The sequence below is a fragment of the Dicentrarchus labrax genome, unplaced genomic scaffold (assembly GCF_905237075.1).
Source record: "Dicentrarchus labrax unplaced genomic scaffold, dlabrax2021, whole genome shotgun sequence".
Classification (NCBI taxonomy): domain Eukaryota; kingdom Metazoa; phylum Chordata; class Actinopteri; family Moronidae; genus Dicentrarchus; species Dicentrarchus labrax.
In genome coordinates this window covers 21,890,582-21,913,435 of record NW_026136702.1, presented here as the reverse complement: position 1 = coordinate 21,913,435, position 22,854 = coordinate 21,890,582, and the positions used below count along the sequence as shown (strand labels likewise).

Genomic DNA, 22,854 nt, shown 5'->3' with positions numbered 1-22,854 from the left:
ACTGGGCCTGGATGAAAAACACCAATCAGAGCCAAGAAAGATATAAAGATGCTTTGGGTTGGAAGCTTGATTGTTGAGTCTCATTCCCAGGGTCCCAAAGTGTCTGTATTTGACACCCTAGAAATTAGATTCAACAGACAACTATCTTTCTTGGCTCTGATTGGTTGTTTTTATTCAGGCCCTGTGGATTCTTCCAAATGCCATAAGGAGCACAAGGACGAGCCAGGGGAACCTGATTTTTTTTTCATAGATTATGTGTCTCATGTACTGCTGTCAGGATAAAGGGAAAGTTTGGCAAATATGACAAAAAAATATTTTCTTTATAAAAATGACTTACTGCAGCTTTAACTGTGACTATGACCATGACCATCATTCCTTAACCTTAGCCAACCAACCCTCCTGGGAAGGGTCAAAGTCATCAAACAGGAGTCAGTGGGCGGTTGGAGAAAGATGGGAGGCCGCCAAGTCAGACGTTCCAGACCATCTGCATCATGGTCTGCAAATCTGCATGTCACAAATTTAATTTAAATCTGTAATGAAGCGCAGGCACAGCAGTGTTTGTTGTTATTGGGGCAGGTCCATTTGTTATTGTTTTTCCTTTTGAGAATATTTTGGACAAGTATGATATTTGGATGCTGTTAAAGTCAGACTAAATCTAATCCTTTTGTCTCTCTATACAAAGTAGTTTTAGTTCCCAAAAACTGAATTAAGGCCCTTCTGCTCTAATGGAAGTGCAAAATCAACTTAAGCTTAACTCATATGTTGTTTAGGAATGTAATGTAGCCTACTATTTAGGTAAGGGAACTTTTGTATATAATATTTTATAATATTTTAAACCGAACCAAACCTTCAGGGGCTGATCTAAAGAAATATTCATAGGTTGGCATAAAGACTTTAAGGCGTGGCAGGAATATATGCTGATTTAATCGCTAACAATCACATATAGCAATATTTGTTTAGAAAAGACCCAAATGAAGATATCTTAACTCAAAAACATTACATGAGACACTGAATAGAAATTTCTAAATGAAATCAGATTTTTCAAAATACATGTCTTAATCTGACTTGAAGTGGCCATAACAGATCAATAAATTATACGTGTTCATTTCCATTTAACACATAATGTTTACTATAAATGAATGTGTTATATTTGACAACATTTGGCACAAAACTGTCACCCCTCAAGAGCCGCTTCTACAAACCTTAAAAACTCTACTTCACCAACTCAGCATTGCACTCCTATAACACTGTAAGACTTATAATCAACATTGATGCACCAGAACCAGAGACAAATCCTGTTCCTTCCAATCACTCTTCTTCCTTGTCAAAACCTGAAACCCGTATTACATAGAATGCCTCAAGTGATGTTACTTGAGGCATTCACACAGCTTGCTCTGGAGCCACAACAAAGTTATACAACTTTAGTATGTTCAGACTGTGTAAAATTGATGGAGTTCTACTTTAAAGGACCAGTGTGTAGTGTAGTGTGTATAGAGTGGCCATCTGAATACAGCTCAGCCTTCCAAGCTCGTTCAGTTACATTCAACATGGCAACCTCCGTGGAAGAGGACCCACTCCTACTGTTTTAATGATAAAAACAATTCTTATTTTCAGGTGATTAAACACTAATGAAAACAAACCTATAATATTAGATGCCATTCCTGCAAAATTTTATAAAGGCTGATGCAAATAAACAGTAGGCTTCTACACAAGCTTCCACAACAACTCTGCCATCTATTCATTTTTTATTTTTTTTTAATTCATTGAATAAATGTAATCATCAACTGAATTTTGTATGCTGCATGGATCTGTGGATAACATATCATCACCACATTAAAGAAAACGCCACTTATAATTATTTCTTTGATCACAAGGGGAAAATTCTACACAGAAAGGCAAAGAAAGGCATGTGAGAGGAAATGTTGGTAAGATGATAATGACAGCTCTCGAGGTCGATTTCTAGGACTAATCTTTGTTCCTCAAATCAAACATAAAAAGGCAATTCTCTGTGTTAATGAGCTCAATCAGTCTTCCTAAAAGCTTCAATAATTCATTTTCTCCCAGATTGTCAGACATCCATAATGAATAACATCCACAGTGAATTATTTACGCAGTCATCCTTCGTAGCACAACTTACTGACTGACACTGAGTCATCCAGTGTGTCTGAAGGACTGTTGTGTGTGTGTGTGTGTGTGTGTGTGTGTGTGTGTGTAGATTTCATACTGACATTTGGCTCCATAATGGGCTCACAACTAAGAAATAGTGGTGGCATCCTGTGTGAAGGCGAACAGTACAATGGGTAATACAATTGGTTAGCATGTACTACCAGCTCCCCCATCAGTACAAAGCAGGGACATACAGTATAGAGCACAATGAAAAAATATTAATTATTAGAAAACCATTATAAGAAACCAGAACAACAACTCCTGGAAATATTGTAATTTGTATGTCAGTTGCAGAAAAACTTCACAAATATAAAATGAAATTGTACTCAAAACCTAAAGACATCTACTTCTGCACAGCCAAAGTTCATATTACATCATAGTTTGCATGCACTACCAGCTCCCCCATAGGCACACATTATGAGATGAAACCAGAAACTGAAAGACAACAACTCCGGGAAATGTTGTCATTTGTATGTCCGTTGAGAAACTGCACAAACAAATGTAAAAAGGAACAGTACTCAAAACGTATCTACCTCTGCACAGGCAAGTTCATGTTCCATCATTGGATAGAAGTGGGAGTTTTTAACTGGAAGTTTGTAAAATGTTGAACCGGTGACTCCAATATTGGCTGCAGACCACAATAAATTCTCCTGTCACAGCTTTCTGCCTCCAGTTCTGGGTCAGAAAAATTCAAATTCAGTGGCCATGGCTTTAAAGGGAGCACTTATTTGGCTTTGCTCACTTGCAGGTAAACTCACAGTTTTATATGTTTTGCTTGATCATGAGTTACACAGTACATGTATACTGCATATGGCTAAAAAGTCATGGAAAGATAAAAAGTTGGAGATAATAGGCTGTGTGTTTGTTTGCTTGCAGTCTTGTCCGCCGCAGATGAAACTTTGATTCATAATCTCAAGGTAAACTGTTACTGTTGGTCCTACCAGAAAAGCTGTTGTGACATGCCCATAAATGTAGCACACGTTGTGTTTGTTCGAAGGTGTGTGTGATTTTTTTTTTATTTTAGTTCTCATATCATACCACATTGTCAGGGGAACAAAACAGCTTTACTGTCTGATACTAACCAACAGGCGGCGGTAGAGTGTGGTGAAAACGTGTCATGGAGTGCAGAGCAGACAGATGCACTACTGCTCTCTGTGAGGAATCTGACGGATTCTCTGCACAAACTGAAAGGTCAGAGACATGTGTGTTTGTGTATGTTGTTTTATCTGTATGAAGTTTTAGACTTTGAGTGTGAAGACATTTTGTCCAGTTATGCCTTCTTCCTCTTGTTCACTCTTGATTTTGGGGTTAAGGTGGGGTTAGGTTGGGAAGTTGAAATGTTTAAGGCTGATGAGGTGGTACAGAGAAGAGTTTCAGAGTAGGGAATACATTTGACATACTTTAATTAATCTCAACAGACTATATTTCTGTATTTGTGTTTGACACGATCTGTTCATTTCTGCATATTTTTGATTGCCAGACATTAGGACCAACCGACCAAATGCTACATTGAGAACAACAAATTTGTGTTGGAAATAGCTGTTAGTAGCCTGAGTGCAGCAGAATGAATGTATAAATGTAAATAAGGAGGTGTATCATGTGACCCCCACCCAGAATGTAATGCACCATAATGTGGTAATGCTGATAGTAGCATTGTCAATGTGTGTGTAGGTTCACAGGAAATAATAATAAATGGCTAAATTTGAGTATTTAATTATTTTGGGATAACATTTTTATTTTTTAGTGTTACTCTGTTTATTAAAAAGACGTAAATGCTTTTAGAAATGGGTTTGCCTAAGTGAATCAAAATCACATTTTTTAACTCTAACTCTTTAACTTTATACCCTGGCATGTGGCCTTTGGGCCCTCTAACAAAATGCTCCACTGAAGGCCAAGTGGCCTTTCCCACTAAAATTACGAAATTCTAGGCCCTGCTACCAAGGCTCCTATATCTGCCATATTCAGTCTGGTTCGGATGAGCCAGGGTTAGGATTGCTGTTGTGCCTGAATTGTACATGCACTGAGAAGTTGGGCGGACAGCTGATACTGTTTACTATTGAATTAAATATGAGACTGTATTGTACTTTAATTATTATTATTTTTTAAAGTCAGTAGGGCTTAGGCCTTTAGGATAAATAGCAAGACTGTGCTAGATTTCATACCAACATTTAGCTCTATAATGGGCTAAAGTTGCAGTGTCATCCAGTGTGATGACGAACAGTACAAATCCAATCCAATCCAATCCAACTTTATTTGTTAAGCACTTTAAAACAACCAAAGTTGACCAAAGTGCTGTACAGGAGAATAAATAAGACATCATAAATAAAAGACATAACGGCTCACATGAGGTGCAAAATTACATATAAAATACAACAATAAAATGAAAAGACATAAAACATGAGTAAAAATAATAACCACGCAATAAAAAGCAATCAAAATAAGAAATTAAATCAAGTAAATAAAGTCGACATCTTACTAGGTGTCAAAGGCCACAGAGGCTAATAACATCAGTTTGCATGTACTACATAGGTACACATTATGAGACGAAACCAGAAACTGAACGACAACAACTCCCGGAAATGTTCTCATTTGTATGTCAGTTGAAAGACTGCACAAACAAATATAAAATGGAACAGCACTCAAAACGTATCTACCTCTGCACAGCCAAAGTTCATGTTTCATCATTGGATAGAAGTGGGAGTTTGTGAAATGTTGGAAATCCAGTAACTCCAATCTTGGCCAATTCAGTAAACTTTGCCCCCAGAGACTGAGTCAATAAATTCCCCTGTTACAGTTTATGACAAAGATTCACAGTTCGACATGTTTGTAAGAAGTGGAGATGAGAGAGGCAGAGTACATATACACAGAGTAAAAAATATAAAAAAGACTGATAAAAAGTTGGATATAACAGGCATGGTATTTGTGTGTTTTTCCTCTGCAGTTCGAAATGAAACTCATCTCCAGGTAACATACACACAAATGCACATTGTGTTTATTGTAAACAACGAACTAAGAGTTATTAATCCAGCATGTGATATTTTTCATTCATTTTCATATCATACCACATTGTCAGGGGAACAAAACAGCTGTACTGTCTGATACTAACCAACAGGTGGCAGTAGAGTGTGGTGAAAACCTGCAATTGAGTGCAGAGCAGACAGCTGTACTTTTGCTCTCTGTGAGGAATCTGGCTGATTCTCTGCACAAACACCATCTGAAAGGTAGGAGGATGAGCCAGAGACGTGTGTTTGTGTGTGTTCTTGTTGTTTAATCTGTGTGAAGTTTTATACCCCGAGTGTGAAGACATTTTGTCCAGTTCTCTCTCCTTCAAAAGCTGATTTTAGGCTTAAAGGTCAGGTGTGTAACATTCCGGATCTATTGGCAGAAATGGAATATAATATCCATTACTATGTTTTCATAAGTGTATAATCACTTGAATATAAGGAATTATGTTTTTGTTACCTTACAATGAGCTCCTGTATCTACAGACGTAGAATGGAGGGTGAAGCAAGGGAGTTGAGAACTGCAGCTACACTGCTAGATGCCACTAAATCCAAAGTCACAAAATGGTAACATAAGTATTTTTCAACCTTACTTTCCCACGTTTTTGTGTCAGTGACTGTTGGGGACAACAAGTTTTGAATTTGGTCTAGTAGTGAGTGAGAGGGCTGCCGCCTGCAGCTGCAAAACAGGCTACAACGCAGTCCTTAGGTGCGACTGCGTACCACCAAAATACGTTTATTAAAAGTGCTTGTTTTTGCTACTGACCGGCTCAGATCGTTATTTTAAGTGTGTGACAACACAACTGAGAAATGAAATGTTTCACTGTGTGTGTCTAAGCAACTTTTACTGAGGGAGAGGTTACTGAAGTCCCACAACAGGTACCTGCCAAAAAGTCTGCCATATTCAGTCTGTTTCCAATAAATCATACAAGCCATGATGACTTGAGAGACAGCTGATACTTTTTACTTAGTCAATTAAAGATGAGACTGCACTCAGTGCTCATGGAGAGTAGTGCGGTTTACCAAATTTATCACATTGGTCAAAGAACTTAAAGTCTAACACTGAATTAAGTGAACTCTACCTAGCAGGTAGAGTATTACTATACTCTCTGTAGATGCTCTGATCACTGATTAAATTAAATGTTGAGAGGTCATTTCTGCTGATGAAAGTGTTCATCAGTAATTGCAGAGGTGTCTTTTGTGCTCCTTGTGCAAGCAGTTCCAGATTTCCTCAAATTTAAATCACTAGTGTGTAGAATTTAGTGGCATCTAGCGAGGTAGTTTCCGACCCCCTCGCTTCACCCCACCCCACAACCTTACAGGTGTGAAGGACAAATTACGGTGGCTGTGAAATGCACAAAACATATTGACAGCCCTATCTAGAACCAATGTTTGGTTTCATTCATTCTGGATTACTGTAGAACCATGGCAGTTCAGCATGGTGGACTCCATGGAAGGTGTAGATATAAAAGGCTCATTCTAAGGTAACAGAAACATGACCACCTTATTTTTAGGTGATTATACACTAATAAAAACATAGTTATATAGCTATATCCAGTTACACACTGGACCCTGAATGTGGAATTCTTTGGACCTTAATAAAAGAGCCGGTGCAGTGTAGGTCTTAGGTCTGAAGGATAAACAGAAGGGCTGCAGATGACAATAGAAATGATATATAGACTCAAAATGTTTTATATTTTTCATAAATTAAATAAAATTGATTTGTAGAATGCCAAGGTGCTGAGCCAAAGGAATGCCCTGAACCCGAAGTTCCCGAAAATGGAGCGCTGGCATGCGTCACGGTTTCCAATAAGCGCTACTGCAAACCTCTGTGCAACAATGTAAGTGGTACATACAATTTTAAATTTGTTGATAAAAACCTGTAATAACTAGAAGCTAACTTTCTGAATAGATCTGTGCAAAAAGGAAAAAAGGACGAGTAATATATTAGAATTTTCTGTCACAGGGTTACGATTTTGCTTGGTTGAGGACGGGTCGTTTGTATGAGGAATGCGGTAATCATACAGGAAATAAATGGATCAGCCAGTACATAGGAGGGAACAAGCTGGCTGAGTGCAAAGGTAAGGCTAACCAACTTTAAGCTGATTCCATTTCCAGTGTACTTTTCATTTCTTCTGTTCAGTTTGATTACTTTTCTTTGTGTTAAACTTCTTATATATTTATACAGTGGCACTTTATGTGGGACGTTAAGTTGTGAACTTTCCTACTCTCCATTTCCAGAAGCATCTATTCAAGTTTCAGGAGCAAAGACAGCGTATTTTCCTCAAGACTGCTTAACAACCAAGAGCAGCAGCCAACTGCAGGGCACAATCATTGAGGTTTTTACCACTGAGCTGAAGAATCAAGGCGTACAGGGAGAGCCACAGTATGCCTGTCTTGTATGTGGATGAATGTTGTGGTGAGAAAGTCCTAATTTTCACTGAAAAATGAAGCTTGACAAGTACCGCTAATAGTAGTAAACTGTATGTTAAACTTGACTTCAAGTTTAAAGAATAAAAGTGTTCCTTAACCTGAATGTTTTCCTTTGTTGACATTTGTGTTAGTACATGCAATTTAAAAATGTTCCAGCCCTTATCAGATAAGGTAAGCAGTGCCTTTTCAGCAGTGTCTACCTTTGACTGTTACCTACTGATACAGATATTGTAGTCCCACTTTTTACGTCATGCAATAGCCAATAGCAGCTCTGTGAGGTACACTGAACCACTACTGTGGAAAAGAAATATAAAGTTTGGCCTGACGGTGGTGCCAGAGGAAAGGTCATTCTGTTATCTATAGCAAGTATTGAGTTGCGTCCCCTGAGGACAGTTTAGGACACTGATAACAGGAAGTGTTTTAAGATTTTGATCTCTCCTGTAATGACAGGAGCAAGTATTTTAAAGTAAAGTTAAAGGAACACAGTTCTTAGGTTTCATGAATGAGCTCTTTAGCTAACAAAGAAAAACACTTTTATAAGAAACTCTCAAGAGTAGCTTTTTTAGTATCCTGGGGAATTCCCTATGGTCCTCTCTTTGATTGGAAATAAGGAAATTAGAAACACAACTGTATCACTTCAGCAGCCACTGAAGTTTATATACAGGTGGCAATGGTACTCTGCATCGCTGCATTGACATTAACAAGAGGATGGATGCATCTGCAAGTGTCTGTCTGCTGTCTTCACTGCTTTCTGTTTGACTTCATTTCACTAATAGTCACTCACTATTTATGTGCTTGGTGGCCTGGACTGGACCAGAGCAGCAGTTAATATGAGGTTAACCACTCTGCCAAATGGACTGCTTTGTCTGCTGTTCTGTCTGCTCTCCGTTTTTGCTACAGTAACACATCCAGACGTAGCTCACTGAGGTCAAGGTTAAAAAGTCACAATGAGATTGCAGGATCTCATTAGGTAGCCACTGACATTCCACATCATTCTATTAGGAATCACTCTAATCAGAGAGAGAACGACCTGCACAATGACCCTCTGGTGTAGGCCGACAGACTGTCTAATCATCAATTACAGAATATCTGTGGGCTGAGGGATAAACAGTGGTTGACTGTAATGTCACACCTATCCCATTGGGTGGCAACAGACAAAAAAAATGTATTTTCTGTATGTTTCTTGTGGGTATCTGACTCACATTTCACCAGAACAAGTGTGAGTACTGTATGTGCTGAACCTTCCCTTGCACATGTATCTTTTTAGCATCTGAATCATCTCTGACAACCCTATCCACAAATGTTTGGTCGTTTGCTGTCTCTCATCAATCGAGCTCCGTAGCTCTTTGGAAGAATAAGCATATTATATTTTTTAAATTAGAGTGATTCTTTGTTTGTGGCAGCAGTTTGCGGAAACCCCCTTTCCTGTTTAAACAGGACTATGCCGGGATCATAAAGAAATGTCCAGTCTGGTGTGGTAGAACTTGACTGGCCTGCACAGAGCCCTGACCTCAACCCCCATCCAACACCTGAATCCCTGCAGCCAGGTTCCAATATGTAGTGGTAAGCTTTCCCAGAACACACTGTTACATGCTGCTCATGAGGTGCATAAACTCTGGACTAATGTTTCATCTAGAGGGGGAACCAATAAGGAGGGGGGCAGGGATTCTGGCTCAGTCTCTGTTCCACTTTCCAGCCCTGAGCATGCAGCATTTGTCCTTGTGAAGTAGACTTTTGTTTGATTTGTTTGTTATGATGTTTCTTGATCTTCTGACAGGACCCGTAGTTCAGTTTTTGTTTCTCTTAGTTAGTTTTGGTTCCTTTAAGGTTTTTAGGTTTAAGGTAGAAGGAAAAACCCAGATACTACGGCCCTGTCCGGGCTGGTCTGGGTGTTTTCTCTCTTTTGATTTTGGCCGGCCCATCAGACCTTATTTATCACTTGTTTTGATATTTTGTATTTTGGTCTCTTCATTGTTTATTACAAAATGCATTGATTGATTGTTTGGTAACTCTTGACTGTTGACTATGTCAGACCTCACTTTGAGCCATTCTGGGGGAAGGTTGAAACAATCATACACAACAGCATATTAAAAACCATGCTTTTGGAATGACATATGTGAATCACATATGGGTGCCCACATACTTTTGGCCGTTGTGTTAATTTTTCTGGCAAAAATATATGCCACTTCACCAGTGACAATGAGTTTTTGCTTTTAGTCTAAAACATCATTTCCAGTCCAATGTCAGTGATTGAACTATTATACAATATTGAAGAAAAACATGACATTACATGCTGTTTAATGCTAATTCAGTGTGTAACATTCAGTTTTGACTCAACACTCCTATTATAGCCATGCTACTCTTTGTACACTAGAGGGCAGTATTAAATCACTTATTTGAAGGCCTCCTTTCTTTGTCAGCAATGAAACACTGTGTATGAGCATGTGTTTAGGTTTTAGTCTTGTGCTAATACATTAAATGTAAAAAGCAATCTGTCTCATTAAAAACAACTGGTTGAAGGTAGAAACAGAACAAAATTGTCAGTATAGTCTGGGCTTTAGAATGAAAGAGGAAAAAAGAAAACAAATGTGTCACTTTAAACATTTATCAGTTTAATAAGTATCTCTTGTTTTGTTTCAGCTCCTCCACTAACAGTGTGTAAGTGTCATCACTTACATCTTTTAAAGACAGGCTGTGTACTGACTAAAGGTTATATGCAAAGAGCAAATTCCATACTGACTAACCTCAAAGTAAATATTAAAGAACAGTTTATAATCTCACTCCATTTGTTCTTTCTTCTCTTTCTCTCTCTATTCTATTCTATTCACCAGCATGCACGTTTTATAACAGAAGAGACAATCAGTGAACCAATGAAACCTTCCTGTATTATCATTGTGCCAAACCTAATGCTGCTCACTTCCCTGGCTGCTGTCCAGCTTCTGCAAATAGAAAAAGAAAGAAAAATTGAATGAAAGCCTACAAAGAACCCACTAAAGAATGAGCATGAATATGAATGAGTTTTGAACTTCCTTTTCCCATGATAACATTTAGAAAATAAATGACAATGTACTCCACATTAGTTGTATTTAAAATAGATTATTTTTCTGCCCTGGTTTGACATGCAAATAGTCCTGTCTTATTCTCGTAGGATATGAATAACTTTGTCCATAACTCTGTTTTTATAAGCTCAAATAAAAGCCTTGTTCATAACACAGAAACTTACTGACTTCAGGAGCTGTATCTCCGAGCTGAGCGCCTCTCTCAGAAGCTCCAGCTCTCCTTCTTTATGCATCTCCAGCTCCTTCCTCAGCCTGGTAAACAAATGAAACCCATGTCAGTAACTAAATGAGTGGTGGAATAAAAGGAAGAAAGAAAGAAACATGTAAAGAAAAGCTTCAGCATTTTTGGTTTGATAAATTGAGTTTAAACCTATTGATGTTTTTTCTTTTCATCACTATACTTGATGTTGCCTTGTTTTTGGGGAAAATAGACCAAACCAAATGAACTACCTGAAACTAAAACATTAGTATTCATTCTGATAGTGACACAGAATATAGCCAAACTCTTAGAAACAACTAGATTAAGAAAATTGTTGGTTTCTATTTAAACCGGTTTGATATGTTCAGACATGTTCCTGACGTCAGTATGTTTACATGCACAAAAACAACTTGATTCCTAGCAATACTCTGGATGAGGCTTTTACAGTTTAACTAAGACGTTTACAGTTTTAACAGGCAATATTTAGGAGTGGTTTGACAGTTGAGTTAATATCTAGGATGATTTGTTGTAAGCTACTGCAAGCTAACAGGAAATAGGGACTTCTTGATGTTTAGTGAAAACTTGAAATGTGGACCTTTTTTCAAACATGCTGCATCATTATGTGGTGCACCTGATGACTCCAAACAGCAAAAGAAACCAGACTCAGGCAACTACAGTAATCCTGCTCGGTTAAAGCTGCAGTAGGTAACTTTTATAAAAATAACTTTTTGTCATATTTGCTGAAACTTTTCACTATGACCGTAGTCTGTAAGAAAAAACTGGGCCCCTTTGGCTCCTCCTAGTGATTCTAATGGCATTTGCAAGAATCCACCAAGTAAGAACGAAAACAACCAATCAGAGCCAAGAAAGATGGAAAGATGCTTTGGGCTGCTGGCTTGAATATAGTTGATTGCTGAGTCTGTATTTGATTACATGGGAATGAGATTTCTTTCTTTCTTGGCTCTGGTTGTTTTTGTGCAAATGCCACTAGGAGCACTAGAACAAGCCTGATTTTTTTTTTTTTTTACAGATTATCTGTCTCGTGTACTACTGTCAGGATATAGTGAAAGTTTAAATAATTATGAGTTATTTTTATAAAAGTTACCTACTTTAATGATGTAAAAAGTTTTAAAATGTTGTTTCTGAAACAACAATTGAAACGATGTTCAGTAGACTGGTGGACCTGCAGTCCTGCTCTAACAAGCTGCAGTGAGTATTGTCAGGTCCTATGTTATTGTATGTTGTCCCTAAGGGGCTTTTTGTACAGGGGTGAAGGAATACGGAAGGACCCAAGGGACAAATTACTAAGCACAGAGTGAACTGACAGCAATAAATCAAGTTTATAAATTTCCCTCACATTGAAATCCCCCAATTTGAGCAAATCTCAAGGCTGGTTGGAAGCTTCCAGGTATGTGGCTTCAGTTTCAGGATTATCCTTAGTCCAATGTCTGTTTGAATATGACCATGATTACCATACTCCAGTGTTTACACTACTGTTACAACTATAATAATCTGAAATGATAGAATACTGTATACGCAGACTGTGACTTCTGTTACCTTGGTAAAGCTACTTGAGACAACATTATCATTATTATATGCTGCAGTAAAATTGCAAGAAAGCAAGAAAGAATTAAAGATATCGCCTCTGCCAAGAAGGTGATGTTTTTATGTGTTGTGTGTTTGTCTCTCAGTAGGTTTACAGAAAAACTACTGGCTTGATTTTCATGAAACTTGGTCGAAGGGTGTAGCATGGGCCAAGGAAGAATCCATTACATTATAGAGCGGATCCAAATCCCCGGGTGGTTACACACATTTTCACTTTCGTTAACATTTTGAGGTCAATTCTACCAGCGGTGTCTGTATCTAAGGAACTGAATAGAAATGCACAGACGCCACCTCAAACATCACTGTACAATGAAAACACCTTGGTCTCTGATCTCTGAGTGCCGTTCTTGTTATCTTTAAGTACAGTCTTAACATTCTGTCAGCACTTCTGTAACAATCTCTCTTCAGAAAATTTAATAATTATAATGTATTTCAACAAGGAAATTACATACATTACATCAGACATTGCCATAAAAAGAAAACAGGATGGTTCCAAAGTACACAGAGGTAAGCAGATACATAAACTTTATGGCAACACCACAGGAATGCATCAATTGCTTCTGTTTTTTTTTAAAAAAGTCTACTTCTATGGTAGCAAAGTAAATATTTCACACTATAATGTCATAGACATACATAAAATTGTATTACTCAGTTCAGCTTGCATCTGGTAAAAGCATTAGACTTGGGTCCATGGTAGTTGATGCCTTGGCTGTGATTTAACTATTATGGCAGGTGTTTGGAGGTTCTCTTCTGAACTACACATGAATCTGAGACAAGCCTCTATCTTTCTTTTATTGGAAGTTAATGAAACAATAAAACAACTGAGGTAAAATTGGATTTTCGCAGTCTCAAAACCAACAGCGGTGTTTTACCCTTTACACTTCTATATGGAACTTACAAATCAGATTTTTAAGGCGAGCATACTGTTTTTCAAACAGTAGAACAACAGCAAGACGCTCGAGATGGCAGTTTGGATATCGGTGGTTTCTGCAGTCTAATATGAGATTTCTGCAGTGCGATGACATCTTCAAATGAGCCTTCACAAATAATGTAGCAGTAATATATCAATGAAGAAAATTCTACACATCAAAAAATACATACAACTCCTAAATCATCAATCCTAAGCACAGACTGAATATATCAGGTATCTTTCCATTGCGTGACAGTGAACAATCTACACCAGCAGCCACCCTGTTTTGCACACTGAACACTTTTTAAATGACTGTAGCTCTCATTCAAATTGACATGCATTCAATTTCCAACAATCAATGAGCTGAGAGTTAAATATGCGTTTTAAAGAGACGGTGCAGTGGATGAAGACAGGATTGATGGTTTCAGTTCAGGATGGATGATCATAAGAATGACTAAGAGGAGGCCTCCCCCTTCCGAAGCCACATCCTCAGCACTTCCTGAGGCTAATAAGCCTGGGGGTAATGAAGGCCCTAGTATGTTTAATGAGGCTGATGGATGAACAGGACATGCAACCCACACGCATGATTTAAGGCAACTCTGGGAGAGGGAGTGTGGCTCAGAAAAAGGCAAAAGCAGAACACGAAGAATAAGTAATGGACAGAGAAAAATAAGGATGGGCAAAACAAACAGATGGAAGGGAAGGAAAGGATTATTACGTGTACCTATTTTGTACCTCAGCCTAATAACAGGCACTTTAAGAACACTTCTGGAAAAGATGTGATTTGAAAGTAGTTACAATAAATAAATACATATTAAAAATTGGATTTCAAAATTTGAGATCATCATCTAGATAGGTTTGGCGGATTTGTTAATCACTTCACATCCATAGTATTGCAAAGCAGACATTATCTAAAGTAGTGGCATCAGCAATAACAATGACCCTTCTTTCCTGGAACACTATTGATCTCCAGTCTTTAATTAAATAAAGGAAGTCTCTTTGTGCGGAAACAAGGTGGACCGGTGCTCTCCTACCAGCCATGTTTCAATAGAGGAGGTCCTCAATTCATATTCTGCAACTAGTTCATATTGCATTTTGATGAGCAAACGCTTGCCTGAGATTCCCATTTGTGTCCATTGTTCTATGTTTAGATGCCTCAATCTAAGATACCGATGTGTGACAATTCAGAAAAGTGGAATAAATTAGTGGACAAACATTAATGCAGATGCTTTTCTATAGGGCACAAGGGGTCACTGAATGGTTTGACGAGACACTACGGTTAAACAGTAAAATGAACAATACCAGTAATTGTAAGAACTAAAGAAAAAAAACATTGAGGCAGGTATCTAATGTGTATAGACACAGCTGAAGCATATAGTTCATTCTACGGTTTAAATATGGAAGAGGCACCTGAATAAAACTTCCCCACATACAGTATATTTAATTCAATACAGTACAACTGTATTGTAATGTATGTATCATATCAAATATTCAACTCAGTTAAAAGTGTGGATGTTTACATATAAAAGTTAGATTTTTCCAGTTAAAACATGACGTATGATGCCAATAAACCAAACTGTATTTATTTGTTGGTAAGACGCTGGATAAGCATTCAGTGTAAATGCTTAACTCTCAACTCCTATTCATTTTCCCTTACAAACCTCCCCGCATCAATCACATTAGCCTCCTTTTCTTTTTTTCCCACTTGTTGACTGAATGAAATACACTGCAGATCAAAGCCTTAATTAAGCCAAATGGTCTTAATGCTCTGTTATTTACACTTCTAGATTTGGACTCCAGCCAGCAGGATAGAGAGGGAGAAACACAGACGGGAGCTGGGCTTACTGGTCTATTCAGCACTTCTCACAGTATGATTCAGTTCTGCTCTTTGTAAATAACACCTATCTAATGGGCCTGCAGAATCCTGTTTTGTATCGTGCTGTTAACAGTGTGATTCTCTTCTTGTCCATTTCTAAATGCATTTAGCATCACAAGAGTGACCGCAGCTATTAGTGCTACTACTGAGATGAATTTTTATCAGTTATAGTGTAGAAAACCACAGAGCACTTTTGTACCCCAAGCCCTCTGACAGTTCTCAAAAGACAGAGAATGCTCAACTAATCACAGCTGCTCAGCAAGGAATATTTAACATATCTGGAAGCTTCTTAAAGGAACATTGTTTTTTTTCTTCTTCTCCTCCTGTTTTATTTCGCTGCAGCATTTGTTGTTTACTCTTGTCTCATAAGAATTATACTCTGTGCGATGTTATTGCAAGTACTGTAAATCAGGTACTGTTTACTGAGTCTGTGTGTCCAAATATATATATATACCCTCCCTCAACATCCAGACAGTTGATGAAACTCACCTCAGACAGGTGCTGTCAGTGAAAGGTTTCTGACTGACAAACCGGCTCTCCACTCTCAGAGATTCTGTCATTGCCTCAGCCTCATTCAGCTGCCGATCCAGGTCTGTAGTCAAGAGTAATAAATCAAACACAAAAGTCTTTCCTCAAACAAAACAGACACATGCTGTTGGTGCAATGTTTATACATTTGCTGAGGTGGCTGAGGCAATGGCACAAAGTTTGGATTTTACAGGTCCCCCAACACCACCATAACCTTGAGATTTTCTCACTGTTAGGCACTTGAACTCGCCAAGTCTACAGGGGATGCTCTGTGACTGACAGTTAGAGCTGGCTTCAGACCAACGTTAGCACCGAGTTGTCAAATCTTGTCTCATAGTATTATAAATTGCTGTGCAGTGTTTTGGTCTCTGATAAGACTTTAAACTCATGGATCTATTATTCAAACTGGACTTCCTGGAGAGTATTTCATCTTCAAACGAGTACTTGTAGCAACACATCCACAGCAATGCTGTGTTTTCCGTTTTTTAATGCAGTGCTATTTTTATTCTGAACACGCCTAAACCTGTATTTTTACTGGGTAGCTTCCAGGTGAGAATGCATATTGTATACTGTATGTGTGAGTAAAGCCCCTTTAACACAGATCAAAAACACATTTTTCACGTCAGGAAACCAGAAACTAAGCTAAACTCAAGCTTGTCAAACTACTCATGATACAACCACCTACCGAAATTTTGCCGACTTTGCCACAGTTAAAGAATTTAGTTGACTTTCAAACAGCAGATGTTAAAAATGCTGTTGCCAGTGTGAATGAAACAACAAAGGGGCCTGCAAAGTGTGTTGAGAGTGCTGCATATGGGGTGTGAAAAGTGTACCGATAACACATCATCTAACATAAAATGAACTTTTGGTATTAACCTTTCTGGATAGTATCCAGGCCCTGTAGTTGGAGCTGGAGCTCTCTCTTCTCATCCTGCATGGAGCTCATGTGATTGTTCGCGCGGCTCATCAGCTCCATCTCTGATTGTAGAGGAAGAAAAGACGTATCCTACTTAGTCCTCCAGAATGACAGCGTAAAACCCACCAGGAGGGCTGAGCTTAATATTGAATTTGTACTGCTCAACGAAAGAAAACCTTTTATTTTCAAAAGACTGCAATGTGGGCATTTTTATAAATTCACTTTAACTGTACAAACAATCAGAAAATACTGTTCCCTTGAGCCCAGAAAATGGTTCAAACCACATCAAAGTATAATTTGTCATTAAAAGTTTAAGGCTTTAAAAAATACAATATACTGGGCTTCCATAAACCATTGCCACTGCAATTTCTGTACAAGTAATCAATACACTAAGCAAGTGTAAATTCACTCTATGCATTGCTTTCCTACCTTTCTTCAGTCTTCAAAAAACTACATTCACCCAACTAACTCAACTTTGCTTTGGTGAGACACGTGTCTCCAACTTTTATACTTCCAATACATACTTTTATTGCGAATTAATTTACCACACACATGAATGGTAGTATGTTCACAACTAGAGTTTTATTAGTGCTTCAGAGGCCAAGTGCGAACTGCAAAGAATTTAAATATCATCATGAAATGAGGGTTAGTTGCTGGTTAGTTTGTGAAGACATAAAGCAAACCAGGTCGTGGAAAAATGTAACCCTATTCATTTTAATCCAGGACTGAGTTTAAGTTTTTTTCTGTGTTTAATCAAGTAGTTCTTTCATTCTTTCTTTCTCTTTGTATATTTCTGTAGATACTATGATACAGAGATAGAGTTTAGATACTGTCGTTTCCATGACAGTATACCAGGTACCTACTAAATCTTAGCACATACAATACACATGCATTCAACCGTAGAGACCATATGGACACATTTCCAAAACATAATATTTTTAAAAAATTCTTTTTTTTTAAACATTTCCTTTATGATAAACTGTTCCAAACTCTTCCCAAAACATTCCAGCTTCTCTTAAGATTGTTTGATTAATGCAAGGATGTTGTTTAGATCACAGAATAATGAATAATATTCATTTTCACTCCATTTAGTTATGAATCTAATTACTGATTTCTGATATCAGTTTCATTCTCTCTCCTCCATCTATAAATTTAAACCAGACTCTTCCTGAAATCACACTGACATATTATTATTATTATTATTATTATGACTTATCTACTTATAGTAAATAACCAAGAAAGAAATTATTTTAAAATGAGCAGCTGCATCTGGAATGTATAACCTGTGTCTACTGTGTAACAGAATAATTAAAAGTTTATGACCTCTGTACAATGATTCCACTTCCCTCTGCAGATCCAAGGTCTCAGTGTGTGTTTGACCCTGGTACAGTATCTCTCTGTTCACTCGAAGACTGAAGTCACTGTTGAACCTTGAGATCTCCTGAAGGAAGTTTTCCTCTTCTTCTTTAGACTGCCTCTTTATCTTGGCCTGGTATGAAAAGAAATCTTTATTTGAAGGTCTTACCGTAGCCAATACTTTTTCACTTTTGTGAAATATTTTTTACTTTTTTTACTCTCTTTTACACTTGTGCTCCCTTCCACTTCCCTTTCTATGTGCCCATTGTGCTTTTCCATGTAGTTGTGCTTCAAAACATAAAAAAAAACCCACAGATTTACAACAGTGTGTACCTGGGACCAGCTAAAAACAGTTTTTGACAACTATAACAGCCCTTTGAAGAATTGTGGTAAATATTCACACTCCATTGGGTCAGGAGCTGAAACAATTGGCTTATTATTAGTTGGTTGCCAGAAAAATTATTTTACACATGGTTTGTTTACAGTGGACACTACATAATTAATCTGAATCATTTTTAAAAAACTCTGTAATAGAGTAAATAAGGCACAGCTGGAGTGAAAACCACTCCAAAAAGCTGCTGTTTTGAGATACGATGGTTAACTGATTAGAGAGCTTACATTCCAAATAGGGGTGCAAGTCAATTTGTATGTCTACATAGTTTAGACTATAAGCTGACCAGGTATTCATGCACATAACCACTATGATTTGAGATGTAAATATTGATTCAGGCTTCAACCCACTAGACGTTCCCTGAGGCAGCTCTTCTGGCACAGCAGCTCCTCAATTTGCTTCAACATCTGGTCTTCACATTTCTTTATCAGATCACACTGCAGCCGTATAGCAGACAATTGCTGAGCCTAGAGCACAAATAGTTGAGTGGGCAGTTAAGACACACAATATGACAGACAGATGTACAGAGAAGGACATACCTCACTTTAAATATGAGGGATATGTTAGCGATCCCACAGGAGGAGAGATTTGATTAAATGAAAGTTCTAGGATGGGCAACTGGCACAATTATTATGTGCTCTATACTGACATGTTAGTCACCCTTACTGGGGGTTTCTTTGATTACTTGATGTGGGTGTCTAGGTTTCTGCCATTCACTTTCAAACTTTTCTTGTTTAATCCCTCTTTTGTCACCATTCTATGTAATTATACAGTGCGGCAAAAAAAGAAAATTGCCAAATTATGTAGGAAGGTAAATTCATGGGGGGGGGGGTGCTTTTTAAAAGATGCCTCAGGCATGACTTTCAGTACAGTTTTCAGTGTGTTATTTGAGCTGTCAAGGAGGAAGTGAGTTTATTGTTTCTTATATGGTAGTGGAGGAGCACAGTACATTTTCAGTGAGCACAATCAGCTTCCAAGTTTTCTAAACACTGTAATTATCTTAAGACAGCTCTCATAAACTGTAAGAAGTTACATCATGAGGGCTGTAAACACACTATGCTGTAAACACACCCTGCATATCTCTATGATGTAAACAGTTTCAATATTCTGTTCTAAAGGGCCAGAAAAGGTATCTGTGTTGTGTATTCTCGGGCAGATAATACTCAGACAATGGTGTTAATTTGCTCTTTTGATCGGATGCCCACTTTGACAAGCACAGGAAGAAGTTAGCAATATTTCTGAGAGGTCAACGAGCTGCCTTTGACATCATATCTCACACATGCTAAAAGGTTTCACTAATGTTATCCGGTGGAAATTAGCCATTGATTTTACAGTGGCACTTGCAATTTGCACAGCTGATGAAATGAATGGGAGAGATTAAGTGTTTTCAATCATAAAGCAGATCAGCTGATCAATATGCCAATACACACTTCTTCACCACATGTGTCAATACCATGAATACCATATGCTGCCTTAAGGTAAAGCAAATATTGCTATTATTCTTATTTTACAACAAAGTATACTTAATACATTTACAATACAAAAAACAATAACAATTTATCTGCTTTATAAAGGTATTCTATTGTATGCACAGCAAAAATATTTATTTCCCTCCTGACACCACAGACAAAAATAAAATATAAAACAATATTTCATACAGTATATGATATTAGTGTTCCTTGTGCAAGATCCCCAGACGAACACTTACTGTATCTAAAGGCACAAAGTCAAACAACATATATGCCACCATGCAAATGAGTATCAGGATGTTCCCATATCAGACTGTACTACCATAAATCACCAGTACCATCAAACATCTGACACTCACATTCACCACTTAAGTAAACTGGCTCACTCTGACCTGGATTGAAATTGGTGAAACCCTACCAGAACCCTCCAACGTCAATAACAATGGGCCTGTTAATATTTGGTAAAAACCTGTTCAAACCAAGTAAATAATAAACCTGTTAAAATGACACTATTGAACTGTATTAAGTACTCAGACAACCAATTAATTTACACTTTTTTCAGGGTTTTCTCCTCTAGACACAAAATGTATTAATAATTCATACAATAGCAACATATAAAGAAGAAACACACACTGTAATGCAGCCTCACCTTTTCATCAAGTTCCTCTTTGGTCTTTTCGTAGTTTTCAGTGGTGCTCTTGATCTTCTCTTTGCTTTTGAGGATGGCTATTTTAACTGAGATAAAGATCAGTGATTAACTAATAAGCTGCAAAAGAAGACTGCCACACTGAGCAACTTGTCACAAATTAGTACATTAATAAAAGAAATACATCTAATAAAATATATCATGAAATGTGAGTGGATAAAGATGGAAGGGTCCCTTCAGTTTTTATATGACTGAGCAGGCTAGGTAGCATTGTACTGTAACTAACTTAGTATGTTAGCTGATAGCTGTGATAGCTTTAGCTTATTTTGCCAGCTGAAATGTCAGTAGCATTAAGCAAGCATAACTCACCTTCTTTTAATTTGTGTGTCTGTTCGGTTAACTGTTGCTCAGATAGAAGGATTTCTTTAAAGAGTGTGTCTAAACTCATTTTAAGTCAATAGCTGGCTTAATAACCAAAACTGAATTGAATTAGATCCTTCTATAAACGGTTCACTAACGTTAGCTTTAGCTAACTTAGCCAGGTGCGTTAGCTAGCTAAGGTAATGCCAATGACGCAGATTTAAAGATGAAGCCCCTCGCCCACCTGGCAGCCAGCTGACACCGGTTAGTCTGGTCTTTGTGGAAAACAAGACTATTACTGTTACTAACCTCGGTATTTTATTTTATATAACGTTAGATATAACTGTGAAAGAGTCGAAATGTTAACATGTACAGTTTTATAAAACGGGTAACTAAAATAAAAAATAAAAACGTAACGTGAAACATCAAAAAGGAGGCACGTAGCATTAACTTAGCTAAAACCCTGGATGTTTCTAACGTTAGTACTGGCGGTGTTAGTTTCAGGCTCGTTAGATGCAGTTGCCTACAGGGACACGGTGTGAATTGTGATGTGCGTTATCAGATAAACATTAGCCTGTTTGGAGTCACCATTCCTGTCCTGTGTCTGCTGTTGACAACGCACAGCCTTGGTCGCTAACTGTGGTCACTAGCAGTCACGTTACACTCTGAATGATCAGTCCCCAGTCACTTGAGTGCTGAGCATTATCAAGCGCTGTCTCAGTCAGCCTTCTCCACCGTAATCCACTGAGACCCGCCGCCGTACTTACATTTGTCACACAATTCCTCACTTTGACCAATTTCCTTGTTTCACCAGTGGGACAGAAAGCGCTTCTGATCCGGTGCCATGAACCACATTATAGTGTGAAACGTTAAACGGTCCGAGGACTACATCATTCTGGCATTCATTTGCAAAATGAATATCACATATTGATTGAGGCTTTTCATAAATCACCAGACTGAGCCGTCCCCTGACTGGCAAGGCTCCCTTTGGAGACTTTAGAACAGCAGAGTCATCAAATTGTAAGCAGACAATTAGCCCAGATAGTAGCCTGAGCCTGTCATTCATTTGTTCCCATTTTCTGTCTCTTTCCAGTCATGCCCTGCGAGTAGCCGCGGACACTGGCCTGTGGCATATCTATTTAACCAAATTGAAAGTCGTTTTGAAAAGTGACTGTTCCGGATTGCGGGATTCACTCATCCTACCTACCTAATGGCTTCCTTTTCAAGAAAGGATTATTCACTGACGTTCAAATAAGATATTTCATCCCATCTCTGAATGAACCCACTCGCTCTCTCTCTCTCTCTCTCTTTCTCTGCATATGTGTGTGTGTGTGTGTGTGTGTGTGTGTGTGTGTGTGTGTGTGTGTGTGGTTGATTTACTGCCGTGGATGATCAGCCTCCTTGATTGATTGGGCCCAGTCTTTAATGCGGAAGAGAGGGACATTGACATAGTCTGGTCCCATGTATTTAGCCAAGTGGATTAGCCTCTGAATAGACCTTATAGGCAATCAATGAGCTATAGGAAGAGTTACACGTCGCATGATGCATCAACCCTGTTATTATAATCGTGCTCTGCTGGTTAGGTTTCTACTCATTTGATTGTAAATTGATCAAACATGTTTAAAATGCTCCTATTTTCTTTGAATCCCAGCATAAACATATCGATCTTCAAACATGTAGCATTGTTTGAAAGTATCATAAATGGTTTCATATGAGTTTGAACAGTAATCTTTATTTGAAACCACCAACAGATGGCGACAGTCGCACAGTGTCCAGTCTGGTCTGTGTGGGCTGAGGGCAGGTTTCCCTCAGCGCAGCGCTGTCAGCCTGCTGTAGTTGACAAGTATCAGAAACATATTTTGTAGAAGCTATATTTTACATCGGAACCCCTGATGAGTGAGTGCCATCCTCAAATACAAAGCATACTGTCCTCACAGTT

The 22,854-nt window shown here is 38.1% G+C and overlaps 2 protein-coding genes across 2 annotated transcripts; one reads left to right on the top strand and one right to left on the bottom strand.

Annotated features, from left to right (window-relative positions):
- Window positions 1-2,628: 2,628 nt before the first annotated feature.
- si:ch1073-126c3.2 (uncharacterized protein LOC555816 homolog) lies at window positions 2,629-7,704 on the top strand. Its single transcript, XM_051380820.1, has 8 exons — window positions 2,629-2,914; window positions 3,043-3,083; window positions 3,255-3,357; window positions 5,108-5,130; window positions 5,279-5,387; window positions 6,897-7,009; window positions 7,135-7,249; window positions 7,410-7,704. Exons 1-8 carry the CDS (start codon window positions 2,872-2,874, stop codon window positions 7,577-7,579), a joined length of 717 nt encoding a protein of 238 aa, XP_051236780.1. The 5' UTR covers window positions 2,629-2,871; the 3' UTR covers window positions 7,580-7,704.
- Window positions 7,705-10,401: 2,697 nt separating this feature from the next.
- On the bottom strand, window positions 10,402-21,098 carry ccdc172 (coiled-coil domain containing 172). The gene is made up of 8 exons (XM_051380809.1): window positions 20,925-21,098; window positions 20,559-20,644; window positions 18,791-18,907; window positions 18,017-18,182; window positions 16,654-16,755; window positions 15,740-15,842; window positions 10,825-10,912; window positions 10,402-10,540 (listed from the first exon to the last, which is right to left on the bottom strand). Exons 1-8 carry the CDS (start codon window positions 21,001-21,003, stop codon window positions 10,505-10,507), a joined length of 777 nt encoding a protein of 258 aa, XP_051236769.1. The 5' UTR covers window positions 21,004-21,098; the 3' UTR covers window positions 10,402-10,504.
- Window positions 21,099-22,854: the final 1,756 nt, after the last annotated feature.

Excerpts from the sequence above, each read along its gene's own strand:
- si:ch1073-126c3.2 (XM_051380820.1), top strand. The coding sequence starts at position 2,872 with ATGGCTTTAAAGGGAGCACTTATTTGGCTTTGCTCACTTGCAG. Across the intron at positions 2,915-3,042 it reads TTGGCTTTGCTCACTTGCAG|TCTTGTCCGCCGCAGATGAA; the intron begins GTAAACTCACAG and ends GTTTGCTTGCAG. Across the intron at positions 3,358-5,107 it reads TTCTCTGCACAAACTGAAAG|TTCGAAATGAAACTCATCTC; the intron begins GTCAGAGACATG and ends TTTCCTCTGCAG.
- ccdc172 (XM_051380809.1), bottom strand. The coding sequence starts at position 21,003 with ATGAGTTTAGACACACTCTTTAAAGAAATCCTTCTATCTGAGCAACAG. Across the intron at positions 18,183-18,790 it reads GCTGCCTCAGGGAACGTCTA|GCCAAGATAAAGAGGCAGTC; the intron begins GTGGGTTGAAGC and ends TTTTCATACCAG. Across the intron at positions 16,756-18,016 it reads AGTGGAATCATTGTACAGAG|AGATGGAGCTGATGAGCCGC; the intron begins GTCATAAACTTT and ends CTCTACAATCAG.